Source organism: Mus caroli, chromosome 11 (genome assembly GCF_900094665.2).
Source record: "Mus caroli chromosome 11, CAROLI_EIJ_v1.1, whole genome shotgun sequence".
NCBI lineage: Eukaryota > Metazoa > Chordata > Mammalia > Rodentia > Muridae > Mus > Mus caroli.
The window spans coordinates 94711163-94729057 of record NC_034580.1 but is presented as its reverse complement, the minus strand read 5'-3'; the positions used below and the strand labels follow the sequence as shown (position 1 = coordinate 94729057).

The window sequence follows — 17895 nt, the reverse complement described above, 5'->3', positions numbered from 1 at the left end:
AAAAAAAAAAAAAAAGAGTATTTGTTGCTCTTGCAGAGGACCTACGTTCAAGTCTCACCACTCACATGGCAACTCACAATTTTCAGTAACTCAAGTTCTAGGGGAATTTGGAGGGCACTAGTTGTACATATGGTACACATACATACATGTAGGCAAAACATTCATACATATAAAGTAAACAAATAAACAAATCTTAAATAACAATTAAGAAAGCCAGGCAGTGGTGGCCTACACCTTTAACCCCAGTACATGGGAAGCAGAAGCAGGCAGATCTCTGAGTTTGAAGCCAGCCTGGTCTTTAAATCAAGTTCCAGGACAGGCAGGGATAAAGAAACTCTGTCTAGAAACAGAAACAAACAAAAGCAAAAATAATTATGCCTTAAGTCTGCCTCCTTGTAATCTCTGTATAAATAGGAACCCCTTTGGCAAATCTTTTGTTCTTAGGAACACTCTCTCTAATACTCTACTTGAAAGCTCCTAACTAGTACATAAAGAAAAAAGGTCTCCCATTCACAGACAGAATCTTACGGTTAAGAAAAATAAGGTCCAGGCCAACCAGGGCTACAGCCAGGGAGATTCTGTCTCGAAAATAAACACACTAATAAGTAAAAGCAATGGGCATGTTCCTCTCTTACACCCTTTTACCTTGTAATCTTCTTTAGTGAGTTTTATCCTTTTGGGGTAATTTTTGGTTGTTTTGCTGTTCCCTTTCTTTTTTTAAGGCAGGGTTTCTCTGTGTAGCTCTGGCTATCCTGGAACTAGTTCTATAGATCAGGCTGGCCTCGAACATACAGAGCTCCACCTGCCTCTGCCTTCTACTGCTGGGATTAAAGGGGTAACTATGCCAGCTTTATCCTTCTCTTCATCAGTAACCTCACCTAACTTTGCCTCATTCTTACTTGTCCAAAATTCTTTGCTGTGGCATCCAGCAAAGACTCCAGGAGCATTTGAATAGAATCCCTTCACAGCTTTTAGGAGAGGTTCCTCAGGCTGTATACATACATACATACATACATACATGTATATACACACAAACTTTTTTTTTCAGGTAAAACATGCATATACATAAAATATTTTTTAAAGTTTCATTTCCCAGGATGGCAATGAATTTGAAATAATCTTCCAGACCCTGACTCCTAAATGTTAGATTTTGAATTAGTGTCACTATGCAGAAATGCGCACATGTGCAAACATGCATATGGAGCTCAGAGAATCAGATATTCTTCCTTGGGAAGGTATTCATTGTAGTCTCTGAGACAGTCTCTCGGCGGAAGGCTAGACCGTCTGTGTGCCCGCCCAGCAAGCTCCACAGCTGTTTCTGCTTTCCCCAGCAATGGAATTACACACACCATCACACTGGCTCTGGGGATTGAACCCAGGCCCTCTTTACCAACTGGGCCATCTCCCCAGCCCTTATTTGAATTTACATTTTGTCAAATTAATTTCTGTGCCACGTGTTTTTGTTTCCTTGGTTTTCCTAGTGTATTGCTTTCTTTTTTCTTTCTTTCATTTTTTTTTTTTTTTTTTTTTTTTTTTTTTTTTTTTTTTTTTTTTTTTTTTTTTTTTTTTTTTTTTAAAGACAGGGTTTCTCTGTGTAGCCCTGGTTATCCTGAAACTCACTTTGTAGACCAGGCTAGCCTCCATCTCAGAAATCCGCCTGCCTCTGCCTCCCAAGTGCTGGGATTAAAGGCGTGCGCCACCACAGAGGATGCGTTTTTGCACAAACTATTCAGAATTCTGTCCTCCCAAGTATTATTCATGCATGAGGAGCCAGTCAAGTGGCTGTCTTCTCAAATCCAGACAATATAAAGGACACTGTCACCAGACAGTAAAAAGGACCCTGTCAAACACCTTGTAAAGGATTTCAGCATCATAGTCTCTGACTCAGAAATTCACTTTCTTTACCGAGAATAAATCAACTAAGGGTAAACCTGTCCCTTCAAGAGGCGTGGCTTCAAGTTGCTGTCATTAACCGGGCAAGGTTGGAATTAAAAGACATGTGCCACCATCACCAGGCTTCTAACAGACTTTTAAAAGCACACGTGAAGAATGCATAAGAGGGGAAGCAAGTCAGGGAATTTTTGTACCACACAGAGACAGGTTTTTTTAAAGAGACATTTTCTGACTTACGCCATAAGGAAAAAGAATCTATCACACTCACTTCTGAATCTTCTGCACTTTCATAATCGGAAAGAACAGCTGAAAGGAAAAGACAAATTACGTGATACGACGTAATAACATAAACGTTTATCACTACATCCCTGACAGCTCGTTTTGGGCCAGGCAAACATCCTCACTTAATTTGTGGATGCAGCAACTTTCTGAGACAGATAAAACTATAGTTTCTGTTGACAGATTGAGAACTTTGGGACCACACTGACGAAAAACTATGCTGCTGTCAGGTGTTCCTCTAAGTCACCACAGGGTACTCAATCTGTCACCTTCCAAAAAGGAACCAAACCAAAACAAGCATGCTCATCATCACCATGACACAAACGCCACTCCCGGGCACGCTCTCCAAAAACCCCTAACAAACCGAGAGAGACCCAGTGTAAGATATACATGGCCTTAATTTACATCCACAAGAATTCAAGATAAAGTAAAATTACTCACCATCTCCTTCCATGCCATCTTCACTCTCCTGGGAGGAAGAAGATCACACAGGTTAGAGCTGGTGATTTCCAGACGCGGGGAGCTCACCCGCAGATAACCGTGAGGGATGACTGAAGAATCAACACAGATGGTTGGGCAGGTATATGGGGCAAGTTAAATCTTCAGAAGTCACATCGAGAATGGCGGTTCTCTACATCCCAGCCCCAGTTTCCGTGTAAACATTGCACGCCCTGAGCTCAGAAACCACCCAGTCCTTCTACCCCGGGGCTCTGGGTGGATGCAGATTTGCAGCGGGACAACCTTTCTTTCCCTCTAAGAGGAGGCCCGGCATCTCGCAGCACCTCCAGCCCGCCCCCTGCCGGGTCGCCGCCCCGGGCCGCCCGCCGCTCACTCACACACTCAGACTCCTCCGCGCTCTTGGCGCCCCCGCTCTCCACCCGGCGCAGATGAAGGCCCCCGCCGCGGCCGCCGCGCTGAGAAGGCAGCGAGCCACTCCCGCCGCCTCCGACGCTCCCGCTGCAGCTGCCGCCGCCCCGCGCCGGAGAGCCGCTGTCGGAACCCGAAGCCCCGGATTCCTCGTCCTCCGTGTCCTGGGAAGCGCGCTGCCGCCGCCGGTCCGCCATCTTACGGAGAACGGCCACCGCTGGTCAGCTCCTTACGCACCACGCCCGTCGCGGAGGCTGCCGGGAAGCTCGAGACTCCGGAGTCCCGGCGTGCTTCACGTCCAGAGAGGGCCGCCCTTCTTTCCGCGGGGCGGGGCCTGCGCCCTGCGGCACGTTTTCTGGAGAGCGAGATGACGTCTGTCGGTGATGTAAGGAGGCGTGGCCTAGCGCTTTATTTCCCCACCCCCAACCCCCAGCCCCGGCGGGCGGAGGGCGCCGGGGAGCGGGGCTATTGCATCCTCTGCGGGTTCTTAGCTCGGCCATCTTGGACTTTCCTTGGGGAGGGTTTCGACCTCTTTTAGCTCCAGTGCGACGTTGGAGCTATTGCATGATTTTCGTTTTCCATTGCTCGCTTTCCCCTGAATTCTATACAGAACATTTTACTGTATTCCTTCGCATGGTTAAAAATCACGAGTCCAGGTGAAAAAGCCTTTAGTCCTGCGTCAGTTGCCAGCTCTTCACCTCAGTCTAAATTTAGGGGAAAGGAGAAACTGCAGTGGGGACAGAACTTAGAATTGCGGTGTTTCCTGGGTGTATTCAAATTTTCCTTTCTCCATGTGTCTTCCCAGCCTAGTTATCTCATTTTGAGAACTGCAGGTTGGAAGGACACTAGTCTTAACTATGCTTTTAAAACATCAGAGCTGGATCGCCCTTGACTAGTTAAGAGGCTAGTTTTGGACCCTCTCTGCCCCTTCAATGTCTCGAAGTATTAGTTTCAAATCCTGGTGCATTGTTACCCTACAGAGAATGCGTTGGGTATGTATTTATCAGCAGTGAAAAAACAACTCAGCACAACTACCTTGCAGCAACATATAGTTTGTGAGCTAATTTATTACTGCATATTGTTAATATACATCAAATAGCTGAGTTAAGAGGATTCTGAGCTGTTTTCATAAATCGCTAAAGGTCCCCGCTGCTTACCAGATCTATAAACAGTATGAGACTTGAAGGAATCATGACTGTCTGCAGGGACTGAGTCAACTGGTGACAGGTGGCCAAATGTATCATGGAGTTCAGCTCCAGAAACAACTGCCTAAACTCAAAATGGAGGATGAATGATTTAGTAAGTGTGAAAGGCATAAGAATCTTATCCATCACCATCTAAAACGGTGCAGCAAGACTGCCACGTTGAGTGTCTAAATAAGGACAAGGATAGCCTGCCACTTTGTCCTTTAGTTGTTTGGTCGGAATCCAGCTTGGGATATTTTCTTTTTTTCTTTTTTCTTTTTTTTTAAGAAAGTCTATGACCTCAGGCTAGCCCTTTCATCACTCGGGACCCACCAGCTTCAGCCTCCCCAGATGCGAGGGTTACAGGTGTGTCCGCTCATAACCCTGCTCTGGGTCCTACTTTCTTTTGTTTTTGAGACAGGTCAAGCAGATCTGAACTTCATTTATCTGGACTGATATCCAGGAAAAATCACGTATCAAACACTGAGTAGGTGACCTATAAAGTCTTGCTTACGAGCTTTGTAATCTGCCATTTATGTATAAGGAAGGACTCAGGACAAAGGAACATACAGACACACACTAGAGTCTGACACAATGGATGAGCCCCTGATTAGAAGAGGGGTGATGTGTTTCTCTATTTCACTTGGGTTAATATGAAGATTCTTTCCCAATCTTTCATATATACAAGCAGATATAATGTTTCCCAACAAATCTAATAAAATGAGGCAAAAGTTCAAAAGTTAACGGCCACAATAGTTTATTTACAATTGAACTCTTTATAAGATATTTACAAGACAGCCGACTTTACACATCAGAAATGGTATCAAAAGTATGAATTACAGCACAGACAACGATATGAAACGGGCATAAAATAAAGCTGAGGTGGAGAGACAAGCAATTTCTCTTTTAATTTATTAACACTAGCTTAAACTTTGTTAAAGAAAGAATAAGGAACTATGTTTTCAGAGAACTGCAGGGCCTCTCTTTCTGCTGAAGACTGAATCTCACAGTGTTGTATCCCACGGAGGGAAAGCAGATAACTCCCCACTGTGCTCCCACCCCAGCCTCCTCAGCAAACCTCAGCATCCCCAAACCAAAGGACATCTAGGAGAGGACAGAACCAAATAGTAGGTCCTCAGGGAAAGAAGAACCAAAGCAATAGAATCCACTTCAGTCCTGCCAGATAGCACCTCATGGATTCCTCTCAGTCTAGCAAAAACAGGATCTGAGGACTCCTCTGAGTAGGGCAGAAACCTGGTGGTTAAATCTGTTAACCCACACCCAAATTAGGAATCTGACAAATCTCGTTGTCAAGAAAAAACTGAGAGGGATCAAGAAACGAAGTAAAGAGACAACTGACTGAGGTTATTATTTTTGAGGAGCATGTTATAAAGAAACAACACAGGTCAGAGTAGGAGCACTAAACAGTTGGCCTCATTAAAAAACAACAACAACAACAACAATCTGGCCCAATCTTTCTAGCTATATCCCCATCCTTAAGGTGTGAGATGAGAGCCCCTAGTGGAGAAGTCCCCTTTCTCTCTACATCCTCGCTGCAGTGGTTTATGGCAGCTTCCATCACAGAGAGACCATGCTCCTAAGCAGATGGAGTTACAAGTGAAAACCCAGAGCCATACACACACACACACACACACACACACACACACACACACACACACACACACACAGGAGAATTAAGAGCAGCAAGATCATCCAAGAACACTACATGGACTGCTGGAATAATTCCTTTCAAAGTCAAACCCAGGGAGCAAGATAACGTCTCAAAAAGCGTTAGCAGTGGGAGGCCCCTGAGAACTTCTCTTCCCACAGTGGCAATGCCATTCTTGCATGCTCAGCAGATGGGCCAACCACACACCCTACATACCTTGGCTTCTCCTCTAAAAGTGCTAATAATTTGGGGCCATGTTCTCTTCAAGGATAAGAGCCCTACCCTTCTAGAGATTGGACCCCAACTTGTTTCTGTACAATAGTCCTGAAGGCTAGTGAAAGGCAATTCCTATCCAGAAGCCCACAGGCCTCGGCTCCATTTCTCTTCCAGATAGTTAACAGGGATCTTACACTGAGACCAAAGTGGCCTGGGAGTGCTGTCCTGATTTTTTTTTTCTTTTTTCTTTTTTTCTTTTCGGTAACAAAACAAGGGCAGAAGATGGGAAACAAGATGGTTCATGTATAAATCTATTTTCACTAAACGAATAAAGTTCACTAGGTACAACTGTTTGTTTCAAGCTGTAGACATCTGCCAGGCAGAGGAAGCGTATCCTTCCATACCCTACCCCCGCCCCCACCCCAAATCTCTATCTCACCACCAAAAGTTTGGCTAATAGGATGAAGCCCCACTAAGGAATCCTTGAAAAGTGACATGACAGAGACATCTCTACAGACTCTCGCATGCCATCCCCAAATGAGAGCTCTATCGGTTTAGCACTGATAACTAGTTGGAAACTTACACTCCCAGTCTCTTTTCTAAACATTTTCTTTGTTGGGGGTGGGAAGGAACACTTCAGTTACCCATCAACTAAGAAAGTGAACCAGCTGCACGTCTCCTCCCACATGCCACTGTCACAGAGCGGTTTAAAGAGAACGAACTTTCAGGTAAAACTCTGCAGTTTCTCCCTCTGAGGAATGTCTTGCTTCATTACTTCATGCTATTCCTCGGGCCCTAAAGCTCACGGTGAAACCTACTACACCCACACTATTCAGAAGGCGCACCAGGGAGGCATGAGGTCAGGGCAGGCACAGCTCCTACAGGAAGGGTTGCTGTTGTCCATCTTAGACACGCTAATGAAGAGCCCTTTACCCCGTTAGGCAGGCAGGTGAGTTACAAGTGGCCCCTGAAACCCCCCAAGTCTCCCCCTATAGGACGAGCTCAAGCTCATCTCCCCAAAATGGGAAAAGACGCTCCAGTAACTCCTAATTCACAATTAGCCCAACGCAAGAGCTTTCTTCTGTTTGTTTTGTGAAATCAGAGTAAAGAAAACAAAACTAATATAAAGGGAGTATGGAAAGGCATTACCAGTGAATGATAACATACATGAGGACACAGGTCACACATACAGGTCTCTGCTATTCTCTTGGAACAGCATGCTACAACTATCTGAAGACAGGCTATTGCCAGCACAGCTACTTCCTACAAGTCCGGTGAGGTGTTTGCTTCTTCTGGATCTCCAACCTGCAACGGCTTCGCTCATCCAACCAGGGTAGTTCAAAGTTCCTGGCAAAAAGAAAGACAGCAAAGTGACAAGGCTACTTCCAAGGCGGTAGTCAGCTGACACAGTCACCATCCAAATGACAATGTCATCTACCTCTGATTAAAGAGCATTCCTAAAGCCAGGCATGGTGGTGCACGCCTTTAATTCCAGCACTTGGGAGGCAGAGGCAGGAGGATTTCTGTGTTCGAGTCCAGCCTGGTCTACAGAGTGAGTTCCAGGACAGCCAGGGCTACACAGAGAAACCCTGCCTCAAAAACAAACAAACAAACAAAAAAAGAGCATTCCTACTTCCTGGCTTCTGGCTTGTCATCAGACAATCATGGCTATCCCTAAGTCATGTGTGTCCCCATTCTATCTACACTTCCATGGAGCCTGAAAAGTATGTACGAATTACCTGAAAAGAGAGGAACAATCTGTTCTACTTACTGTGGAGCTAATTTTGGTAATGGCCGTCCAAATGCTACAACAGGCAAGAAGGGGGTAATCAGCAAACTTTCAACTATGGAAGAAAATCACATGGAGCCTTGTTAGCAAAGAAACATCCAACCACCACCACCACCACCTCCACAGCACAGCTCACTCGTCACAAGCAGCTGTGCTGTGGAGACTTGCACTCTTTTTTCCCCCTTGAAAAGTCTGCAATTGCAAATTTTTTATTTGCTTTATTTTATGCTATTTTATGTTTCTGTCCCTGTGTATGGGTTTGTACATGTGAGTGTTGTGCCCTTTGAGGTCAGAAAAGGGCACCAGGTCCCCTGCAACTGGAATTCCATGCAGTTCTGAGTTGCCCAACGTGGGTGCTGGAAACCAAATTTTGGTCTGTCCAAGAACAGAAGTGCCCTTAATCCCTGAGCCATACTTCGTCAGCCCCAAAGCCTACAGTTTTTGATAGATACCACTTACCATCATCTGGCTCAGGGAAAAATGAGGTAACCTCAGGCTCAGATTCCTGAATTCCTTTCTTTTTATACATTCTGAGCTGCAGTCGCTGTAAAATTCTTTGTTCCCTGATCCTCTGAATATCCCATCTGGGAAAAACCAGACAAACACAAACAAACAAACCAAGCATTACTACTCACCTAAAAGTTGTCCTACAAAGGCAGTTCCCACTCTCCAGGGTCTAGAAGGTCCTTGACCGGGTAAAGGGACTGACTACCAGGCTGCGGAAGAATTCTTTGGGTGCAGCACTCTGAATTATATGCTGGTGTTCCAAAGAAAGTAGTACTGAGGGAGGGCATCCATAAAAAGGCCAACATGTGTGCCTGTAAGGACAACCGCCCTGGCTAACTGTGACACTAGTGCCTGCCCCAGGACTCTCCCAGTCACAGTCCTAAGGCTCACATGCTCCCGGGATGGGGGTCTTGGTCTTACCGTTTTCTCCTCTTCTCGTCTAGCTCCAGTTTCGCATGCCTCTTTGAAAATACACTGTCATCCAGGTTCTGGAAGAGGAACAACAGGGACAAGCGACCTATGAGCATGCTGGAGTAACAGTTTTCAGGAACACGAAATCATTCACCTCAGGTTCTAAAAATATCCAGCTCTATAAATATCACACACACCTCCGAGTAAAAGAATCAATAAGATACACTTCTGTCCTTATCCCATCCTTCCCGACATCCCAAGCTTCAAAATGAATTTTCCTAACTTTTCAGGGTAAACATGTCAAACATCTCTGAGAGGATTATAAATCCTCCCCCTTTATACTTTGTAGGAATCTCTGAGTTCAAAATACCAATTTGTTTTTCAACAATCAAGTAAGTTTGGAACATAGGATTGTGTTGCTGAGTGGCAGCATGGAGTCCCTTAGCTTGGAACACTTCCCCCACAACACTGATTAGTGACCTAGCTATTCCAAACCAGGCTTTTCTCATCCATAAGATGAAAGATACAGACCTAATAACCCCAAGTTCCTTTCTTAAGAGTTCTTTATAGGGGCTGGTGAGATGGCTTAGTGGGTAAGAGCACTGACTGCTCTTCAGAAGGTCCTGAGTTCAATTCCCAGCAACCACATGGTGGCTCCCAACCACCCATAATGAGATCTGACGCCCTCTTCTGGTGCGTCTGAAGTCAGCTACAGTGTACTTATGTATAGTAATAAATCTTTGGGCCAGAGCGAGCAGGGCCGACCAAAGCGAGCAGGGGGTCCTAAAATTCAATTCCCAACAACCACATGAAGGCTCACAACCAACTGTACAGCTACAGTATACTCATATACATAAAATAAATAAATAAATCTTTAAAAAAAAGAGAGTTCTTTTTAATCCATTCACAGCTATTAGAAATATTCAAGCAAGCCTTTCCCTCCATGCCCCACCCCAACTCCATGGTCTTTGAGACAAGATCTCCCTCTGCTGTCTACAGAACCCTCCACATCTTCAATCTGAGTCACTGCCTTGCCTCAGCCCCTGAGTAGCTGGGACTCTAGGTGCTAATCCCCATATCCTACTGTTCCTAACCCCCTTAACAGCTCTGGGTACTCACCTCCAAAATGTCTGAAGGATTTGGGTCCCTTAGAGGCTCTACTGAGTGGTCCCTCCAAGAAGGAACTGAAAAAATAAAGAAAAAGAAGAAGAAAAAGAGGAGGGTGGAACCACCCTTAAATCCAAAGTCATACAGCTGTCCAACTATCCACAAGGACAAGAGGTCTCTCCCCAGATAAGACAGTTATTATGTGATAGGAATCCATATTATGGCCTCATTCAAGGCCATAGTCAGTCAGTGTCCTCACTATGGTATACAAGAACCTAAAGCGCCATTGCAGTCTGCCAAACTCAGGGTCACCAAAAAACCCTAAGCCAACACCTGACAATCCACACAATGGATGCTCCTAACGTTCCTGAAAAACAACTGGGGTGTGTGGGTTGTGTTGATGCCTACAGTAGTGTTATCAAACGCCAAGGACTCTCTCACTGTTCCACATCCAACAGACGAGAACGCAGCTCCCAACCAGCCACCATCCCGCCAAACCCCACCCCAGGCCCAGCCAGCAATTCCTAATCTACTCACCAGCCAAGACTGAAGTTTCTCCTGCAACACTTGATGGCATCAGACACCCTAAATAATGCAGGAAAGAAGAGTCATCTCAGTGTAAAAAGAAAAAAAGCCCACACCCAAAATGGAAGAAAGGATCCTCTCTGATGCGCTCGCTAGGAAGCCATTTTGCTTTCTGAGTTGTTCTTTTGAGAAATTCTCTCTGGGGAAGGGGAAGAGGGAACAACAGACAAAAGAAAANAAAANAAGCCCNCCNCTTTTTTTTTTTTTTACACTGAGACGACTTCTTTTCTTCATTATTTAGGGTGGTTTCCCTGCAACAGTTGATGGCCAAGGATATCAAACCTTAAACTCAGAACATGGCAGGTGAGTAAAAGTTGACCTATTTTTCAAATAAATAGATCAGTGTTCTTAGCACTTACAGATGTAGTCTTCTTACCCAGTCTCCTCCTCCCTCCAAACAAACTACCTGGCTGGTTCAGCCTGAACAACATGCACAAAGAAAGACTTTGGCTTCCTTAGAATAAGTCATTGAGACTTCCTCTTGAGATAGGAGCATCAATAACAGAAGGACTCACACACTTATGCAGAACTCAGGCTCCTCAAGAGACTGGGATCTCCCAGTCACACCCCCTCATCGTGTTATGCCCACAATCTCAGACGTGTTTGGAACTTGCTCTACTAGAGTAGACAGGGTTTTCAAAAACAGCCAGTCACAAAGAATAACTCCAGACCAAGCCATTTCCTAATTCCGGATGGGAAGTTGCTTCATGGTTTCTCCTAAACTGTTACACAGCATTGCTAGAGCAGCAAAAATTAACTATTAAAATGAACCTGTTCAACTGACTGAAACAACTTTAAGTACCTAAATCTAGGTCAGGACCCTGCTCTGTCTTGTGTCCTCAGTGTGAGGCCTAATAAAGGTTAGATGGGTTCTCCATCTTCCCCACTGGGATTTGTCACAACATGCAGACAAAGCCTGGAGAATGCTCACATCTCAGTGATGGATTCCCATCCCCAACCCTGCTGGAGGAAGGCACAGGAGTAGAAACTTAGGTCTAAGGATCTAGCTAAGAAAGCTTTGCCCACCATTACCCAAGAGTACCCACAATGGCTGTCATAGACTAATATTACACACTTGAAGACACATTATAGTTACTGGTTCAAATGGAAGATGGGGATCATCTCTGTGGAAGCCATTAAGAAATAAACAAGAATAAAGACCGAGTCCCCACACCCCACACCCTCCCCAAGCAGCTCAGATATCCCAAGATAGTCCTTATTGTTTGAAAAATAGTTTGTAGACCATTTTATTTAAATATATGAACAACCAATGGGCTACTGCAATCCAAGTGAACTCTCCACATCTTAGAACCTTGTGAAGTGCAGTAAAGGAAGACTGTTGGTCTTTGGCAGATTTCTCCTGCCCCCAGACCGGGACAGAGAGATACAGATAAATGTTTATGTAGTTAGAGAGCGGAGGCCCAGGTGAAATTCCCCACCCCAAGCTGGCTCCCCAACCAAAAATTACCATTGGCCCCTGAGAACACCCAAAGACCGCCCTCCCAGGTTTCACACAATATCAATTGCAGGAACAGTCGTGCACGGCAAAGTGTAAGTTCTATGCATTTCACAGCACAGAAAACCCTTCTTTCAGAGGGCATGCAAGTTGCCGGAGATTACACCCCCCAAGTCTGGTGCTCTTGTGATGAGCAACTTACTGGCAAACACATCTCCCAGTGTTGTGAGCAGACACATACATTGAGCACATTTTGCTGTAATTCCATCTATTTGCAATGCCTGCACAGTGTCTGTCTCTGGCTGTTAACTTACTCATTCTTGACAGAACTCTGCTTTATTGATTGCACTTTTTAAAAAATGCCAAAGGCCTTTCACACGTGTTAGCGTGACCGCCACCACTAGGGTAAAGAGCAAGTGTTCTCTATGCCTTACTTGCTACAGTCTCCTCCTTCTTTGGAGAGGATTCCCGTAATGGTAACGGTGATGGGGGAGGCTGGTGCCAACGACACAAATACATTTCTGTGGTGGAAAGGTACGGCAAATCTTCCATCTCACTTGAGAAGGCTTTCTCCTTGGGGTGGGCGCTGGGTCCCTTTTGGGGAGTCGAGAGTCTTGGTGGGGTATCCACTGAAGACCGGGGCTTTTCTGGGGTTTCTTGGCTCCTCAATTCACGTTTACAAACAGTTTCTGATATGGAACCACAGGGTTCCTCTTTAATGGGAGAGTGCTTAGGAGTTTTTGTTTTGACTTTTGAAAATTCAGGAGCCAGCTTTTTAACAGGAGTCTTTCTTTCTGTATTTCCAAATGGGGTTTTCCTATTAGGTAGGAAAAAAAATGTTATAAAAATTAATTGATTTCAGGGCCAGGCAGTGGTGGCACACGCCTTTAATCCCAGCACTTGGGAGGCAGAGCCAGGCAGATTTCTGAATTCGAGGCCAGCCTGGTCTACAGAGAAACCCTGTCTCGAAAAACAAAATAAAAACAAAAACAAAATTAATTGATTTCAAATAAAATTTGATTTGAATATATTTGAGGGCAAGAGAGGCATCCAAGTACCTAAATATCTACTGTTCATTTGGAAGCCATGGGCAGCAAGGGTCATGCTTCAAAGTATGCAGAGCAGGCCTTGGAGAGTGAGCTAGCATCTGTGCTTGAGGAGACTCCATTCTCCTTCAGACACACTCAGCATTCTGTACTTAGTACTGTGACCAAGAAAATGTTTCAAGACAATTTCTCAACACAGAAACCTGGAAGTTTTTTGTTTGTAAAAAACAGATTCCCTATTGCCAGGCTGACCTTGAACTCACAACAGACCTCTTACCTTAGCTTCCTAAGTGCTGTGATTACAGGGGTAAGCCACCATGCCCCTAGAATAACAGACTTCTCAATTCAGGGTATGGTTACTATAATGCCAATCCACGACTCCCAAGCCCATATCCCATCACCATCAGCAGCTCCTCACCGTTTCCAGTTAAGAGGATAAAGTTACCTTTTGTGTCCCTTTCCACTGCGGCCACAGGAGAAAGGCTTGCAAGGCAGAGCCTGGGAGGTCTCGCAAAGCTCCGGCTGGCTGCGCTCCAGTTTAATTTTCTCAGACAACTCTGCTTCCTCTCTCTCTTCAGGTTCATAGCCCTGGAGCAGCTTGTGCCTTTCCTTCTCGTTATCCCTCTTCACCAGCTGCATCCGCCTTTCCATACGTTCAATCCGAGCAAGGAGCTAGAGGGAAGTGACAAGGTGCAGACTTACACACCAAAGTTAAACACCGGTACTTAGCCCCATTTAGGAATCAGCGATCTTCTGCATGCCACTATGGTCCCTACCAATTCAACTTTTACTCTGAATTGGCAGGCACGAATCTGAATGGCTTCCCTTAAACGCAATAAAGGCAAAAGACAATTAATTGTAGGAGTTAGTCTGGATGGCAAGAGGCTGGGGCAACCTGAAGTTCTTTCTTTGAAGGGGAGACCCTTCCCACTGGGCAGGATCGGAGTACCTTTTAATGGCAAGGCCTCTGCCACTTGGCTCCAAGTCTTTTGGGACCCCCTCAATTGAACCTTGTTTCAGTTCGTCGTCGTTGTACGCGGTGCTAGGGATGGAATCAGGGCCTCCTGACTGTGCTTGGCAAACACTCTAAGCACCACCACCACTGAGCTACATTCTCAGCCCTGTGTTCTTTTAAGGTGTCCTACGGTTGTCCAAATTCTATCTGCTCTATGTTCACTCCAAAACTCTAGACAGAGTGGAATGTTTAAACAGCACAATGCAGAAGAATCAAGGGCTCACAGAGCGTCCCTAGGGATAGCAGTATCACATCAAAATGTTATGTGTACGTATTTGAGGGAGTACTTCTAAAACATACTACACTGGAAAGAATTATAATCGACGCCAGTAATATAATCCCAACACACATGACATATATATTCTGCTTTGTGTTGGAGATAACAGGAAACTATTATCTAAATATTTATCAAAATTACATTCTAATTGAAGAGAACCACAAAAATCAAACAAAATGGAAGTCTATTGTAATCAGAAACTTGGTATTAACTCAGTTTTGACAAAAAGGTGACTGTGCTACTTACAGCACAAGAGTTTTGCCTTGGTTAGTGAGTGACGTCACTGCTGCTCTCTTACTGCCATGGCATAGACTTCAGCAGAGGCCAAACAATGACTGGAATAAGAGCAGGCCTAAGCAGGGCTAAGACTGTAGTACATGACAGAAGCAGTGAATGCCAAGCTCAGACCAATGCCTTAGTCTTAACTCACCCCACTTTTTCCTACCTTGAAAAGCCCATGAAGGAGGCCAAAGAAGGCATCCCCTTAAGAACTCAGCACAGCCCTCCAGCAGCGGTAGTACCCCCCCACACGCCAGCCACTCGTGTCATCTGTGTTCTGATTCACAGCCTTAGCATTATTTAACCATGTTTTGTGGGTGACATAGTCTTCATTTCTTCTCCTTTACTGATCCTTCTCTTCCCACCCCCTTCCCATGAAAGGAAGGATATGTTGTGTTCTAACGGCAGGGCCATCACACCCCAGACTGCAGTACAGTGCTGAGCAGTGCCACTCCATGCTGAGTAACTTCCACAAAGCAACACTGAGGTATTTCAACAAGACCTGCCCCAGCTCCTGTTCCACCTTGCAGAAGGCACTCTCCCATCAAACAGACGCCTGATGGCGACTCATTTAGGAAGCAAACAAAATGAACAGCTCTTCTGCTCCCATGCTCAGCCTGTGGTGCGTGAAGCCCCAGAGTGAGAGGAGCCAGGAGTGAGGGACGGAGGGAGCAGAGCCTGAGCGCACTGTAGAAGCCATGTTTATTTTTAGGCGTCTAAAAGATATGTTAGCACTGTAGCACCCACCACCCCAGCGGCCCTGAGGTGTGAGGGAGTGTGCTTAACATGTGTGCCCAAGGCTGCTGCTCACGCAAGCAAGCCTATGGAGTCATGCTCCCCAGGAGTACAAAGAAATAACTGACAACTTCTCTAATACCTCAAGATTCGAAAACAGGTCTGGGAGGTGGAAGGGTTTACAGAATACATCGAATAGGCTTATGTCTTAAAATCTGCCAGCTTAGTCAAGAGACGTGGTCAGCGGGTAGTGTTTTATAAACTCAGATTTTCTACTAGAAACTCTCTGAAATCAAAGGCAGTGATTCTCATTTAGGAGAGCTAAAACAGGATTCCACATACACCATCTTTACCCTCTACAGACCAAAAGACCTATGACAACCTTCCTGTCTAAAGATGCTGCAACAGCCGTGGTTACGGCAACAGCTGTTATAGCCTCTTCTCCAATGCACAGCTAATGCAACAGCGCTTGAATACAACCCCTGCCATACAGCCACATCTGCACCCCACCCTATCATTTTTAACCCCTCGTAAATCAAGTCTTTTCCCACTCTAAACGTCTTTCCCACAAGTGTGGGGCTGTCGTTTTAAATTAACCCTTTGGCAACCGAAGCCTCCCATTACCCCCCCCACACACACACACACACACACACAGGTTGCCCTTTAACCCTTTCTTCCGACCCAACGTGTCAGTGATGCCAGGCTCCTAACGACCTAACATCTAAGGCACTCTTTAGCTGGTGGACAACTTCCTCTAACCCTAACCTAGCGGGGACCTCTGCCTCCTACAGCCCCCTTCCCCCGAGCATGCGCAGAGCTCGATCTCCATCCCTAATGCAGATTAACCCCTCCCGTACCGTATCTCTCTCGGACTTCAGCTCCTCGATCTCCTTCTCCTTGGCCTGCAACTGCTGCTGCTGCTGTTCGATGAGGTCCAATTGCAGCAGAAGGATCTGTTTGAGGCAGGCGGCCTGACTGGAGGCTCCCGAGCCGCCGCCACCCCCGAGAGGGCTCTTCCTTATACTCTTCCATCTGCCCTCACTGGCCGCCAGGGTCCCGGCAGTGGCGGTGGGCGCGAGGGGTGGTGGCCCGGGCAGAGGTAGTGGTGGGGGTCCCGCCGGGTCCGAGGCGGTGGCAGCTGGGGGAGCCGCCCCACCCTTGTCCCCAGCCCAGGGCGTAGGCTCTTTGGCCGCCGCCACCACGATAGAGCCCGTCTGAATGGGCAGCACCGCCTGATACTTGGGCCGGGGGCTGCAGCCAGCGCCGGCTGCGACTGGCTCCCCGCCGATGCCGGCTTGTTTAGTAGCTGGGGGCGGACAGGGCAAGGGCACTGAGCCGCCCCAGCTCTCTTCCTGCTGCCCGGGGGCCGCCCCGGCTGGGAGTAACAAGCCCCGGCCCTTGCCGCCGCCACAGCCGGCTGGAGAGGGCGAGGGGCTCCCGCCTTGGGAAGAGGCCAGCGGGGGCCCCGGCTCCTTGAGCTTACGATGCCGGGGGAGGAAATGGGCTTCGGCCGCCCCGGACTCGTCCTCGGGCCCGCCCAGCGCCGCAGCCCGCTCGTAGTCCAGTCGCTGCTCGGGGTTGCCGCCGGCAGGGGCCGCGGCCGCCTTGAACACTGCGGATCTCATGGTCATAGTGGTCCGGAGCGGCGCGGGGGACCGAGACGGAGGAGGGGGTGGGGAAGGGGCGAGGTGCGGGGGGTCGAGGACGGAGGAGGGGGAGGGGAGTTTGGCGGGCTCGGCTCAGCAGAGCGGCCACAGGCCTCCCCTAACGCGGCTTCTCCGAGGCCCGGGCGCCATCCCGCCGGCGAGCGGAGAAGTGGAGGCCGCGGCTGAGGCCCGCCGCCGACCCATGGTGGCCTCGCCGCCGCCTCTGCTGCCGCCACCGTCGCCTTCGCCGCAGAGGCAGGAGCTCGCACCCAGCCGCCCCCGAGCTCATCCCCGGAGCTCGCTTCGGCCCCCCCTGGCCCGGCCGGGCCCGCCTCGTCTCCCCACCCCGCACCCCCCCTTCCCCGCCCCGGCCCCCGAACCCGGAGCTCGCCTCAGCCGCCCCGAGCCTCCATTCCCCCCCCTTGCTCCTCCTCGGGAGGGGGTGGGAGGGACGGGTCCGCCCAGAGCCCTCCTACTCCGGGAGGGGGGGGTCTGCCGCCTCCCCCGGGGGGTCTCCGCGCCGCCTGGTCCCCCTCCCCCACAGTCACCCCCGACTCCTCGGCGTTTCCCTTTAAAAAAAAACGGAGCTGCCGCAGCCGCCGCCACCGCCGACCGGAGCGCGCATGCGCCGAGAGGGCAGCGGGCGGGAGCGAACCGGGAGCGGAGAGGAGGGAGGCGGGTAGCGCTATTGTGAAAGGGGCCGTCGCCACCGCTGCCGCCGCGAGGGGGAGGGGACCGAGGCGCGGGGGCCCACGAGGGGAGGTCGGGGACGAGGGCGAGGACGCAGGAGCGGGCGAAGGTGGGCTGCCGAGGCAGGGGCGGGCTGGGGAGGGAAGAAGGGCGAGGGCGGGCGGCCGCTGGTGGTTGGGGAATGCGGAGGATCCCCGGCAAAACCAAGTGCGAGAGAATGGGGTTGGGGAGGAAGGAAGGAGGT

At 48.1% G+C, this 17895-nt stretch overlaps 2 protein-coding genes across 4 annotated transcripts in view; both read right to left on the bottom strand.

The window, feature by feature from the left end:
• Casc3 (CASC3 exon junction complex subunit) overlaps window positions 1–3405 on the bottom strand; it is a 23688-nt gene extending 20283 nt beyond the window's left edge. The window contains exons 1-3 of the mRNA XM_021178442.1: window positions 3009–3405; window positions 2614–2641; window positions 2162–2199 (exon numbers count right to left, since the gene is read on the bottom strand). Coding sequence (XP_021034101.1) covers window positions 2162–2199; window positions 2614–2641; window positions 3009–3236 — 294 coding nt within the window. The 5' untranslated portion in view covers window positions 3237–3405. The remainder of the gene's footprint in view (window positions 1–2161; window positions 2200–2613; window positions 2642–3008) is intronic.
• A 1558-nt stretch (window positions 3406–4963) lies between these two features.
• Msl1 (MSL complex subunit 1) lies at window positions 4964–17287 on the bottom strand. Of its 3 annotated transcripts, none has more exons than XM_021178443.2 (9): window positions 16173–17287; window positions 13455–13681; window positions 12398–12780; window positions 10460–10507; window positions 9935–9999; window positions 8825–8892; window positions 8357–8481; window positions 7880–7952; window positions 4964–7455 (listed from the first exon to the last, which is right to left on the bottom strand). In XM_021178443.2, exons 1-9 carry the CDS (start codon window positions 16944–16946, stop codon window positions 7365–7367), a joined length of 1854 nt encoding a protein of 617 aa, XP_021034102.1. In that variant the 5' UTR covers window positions 16947–17287; the 3' UTR covers window positions 4964–7364. The 3 variants fall into 3 exon arrangements, with proteins under 3 accessions (XP_021034102.1, XP_021034104.1, XP_021034103.1); XM_021178445.2 differs by lacking the exon at window positions 16173–17287 and adding an exon at window positions 13959–14731; XM_021178444.2 differs by lacking the exon at window positions 10460–10507.
• Window positions 17288–17895: the final 608 nt, after the last annotated feature.

Bases quoted from the DNA above. Each gene is read 5' to 3' on its own strand.
- Msl1 (XM_021178443.2), bottom strand. From the start codon at position 16,946: ATGACCATGAGATCCGCAGTGTTCAAGGCGGCCGCGGCCCCTGCCGGC. The intron at 10,508-12,397 runs GTAAGGCATAGA...TGCATTATTTAG, and splicing joins GAAGGAGGAGACTGTAGCAA to GGTGTCTGATGCCATCAAGT. The intron at 8,893-9,934 runs GTGAGTACCCAG...TTCCTCTTCCAG, and splicing joins ATCCTTCAGACATTTTGGAG to AACCTGGATGACAGTGTATT.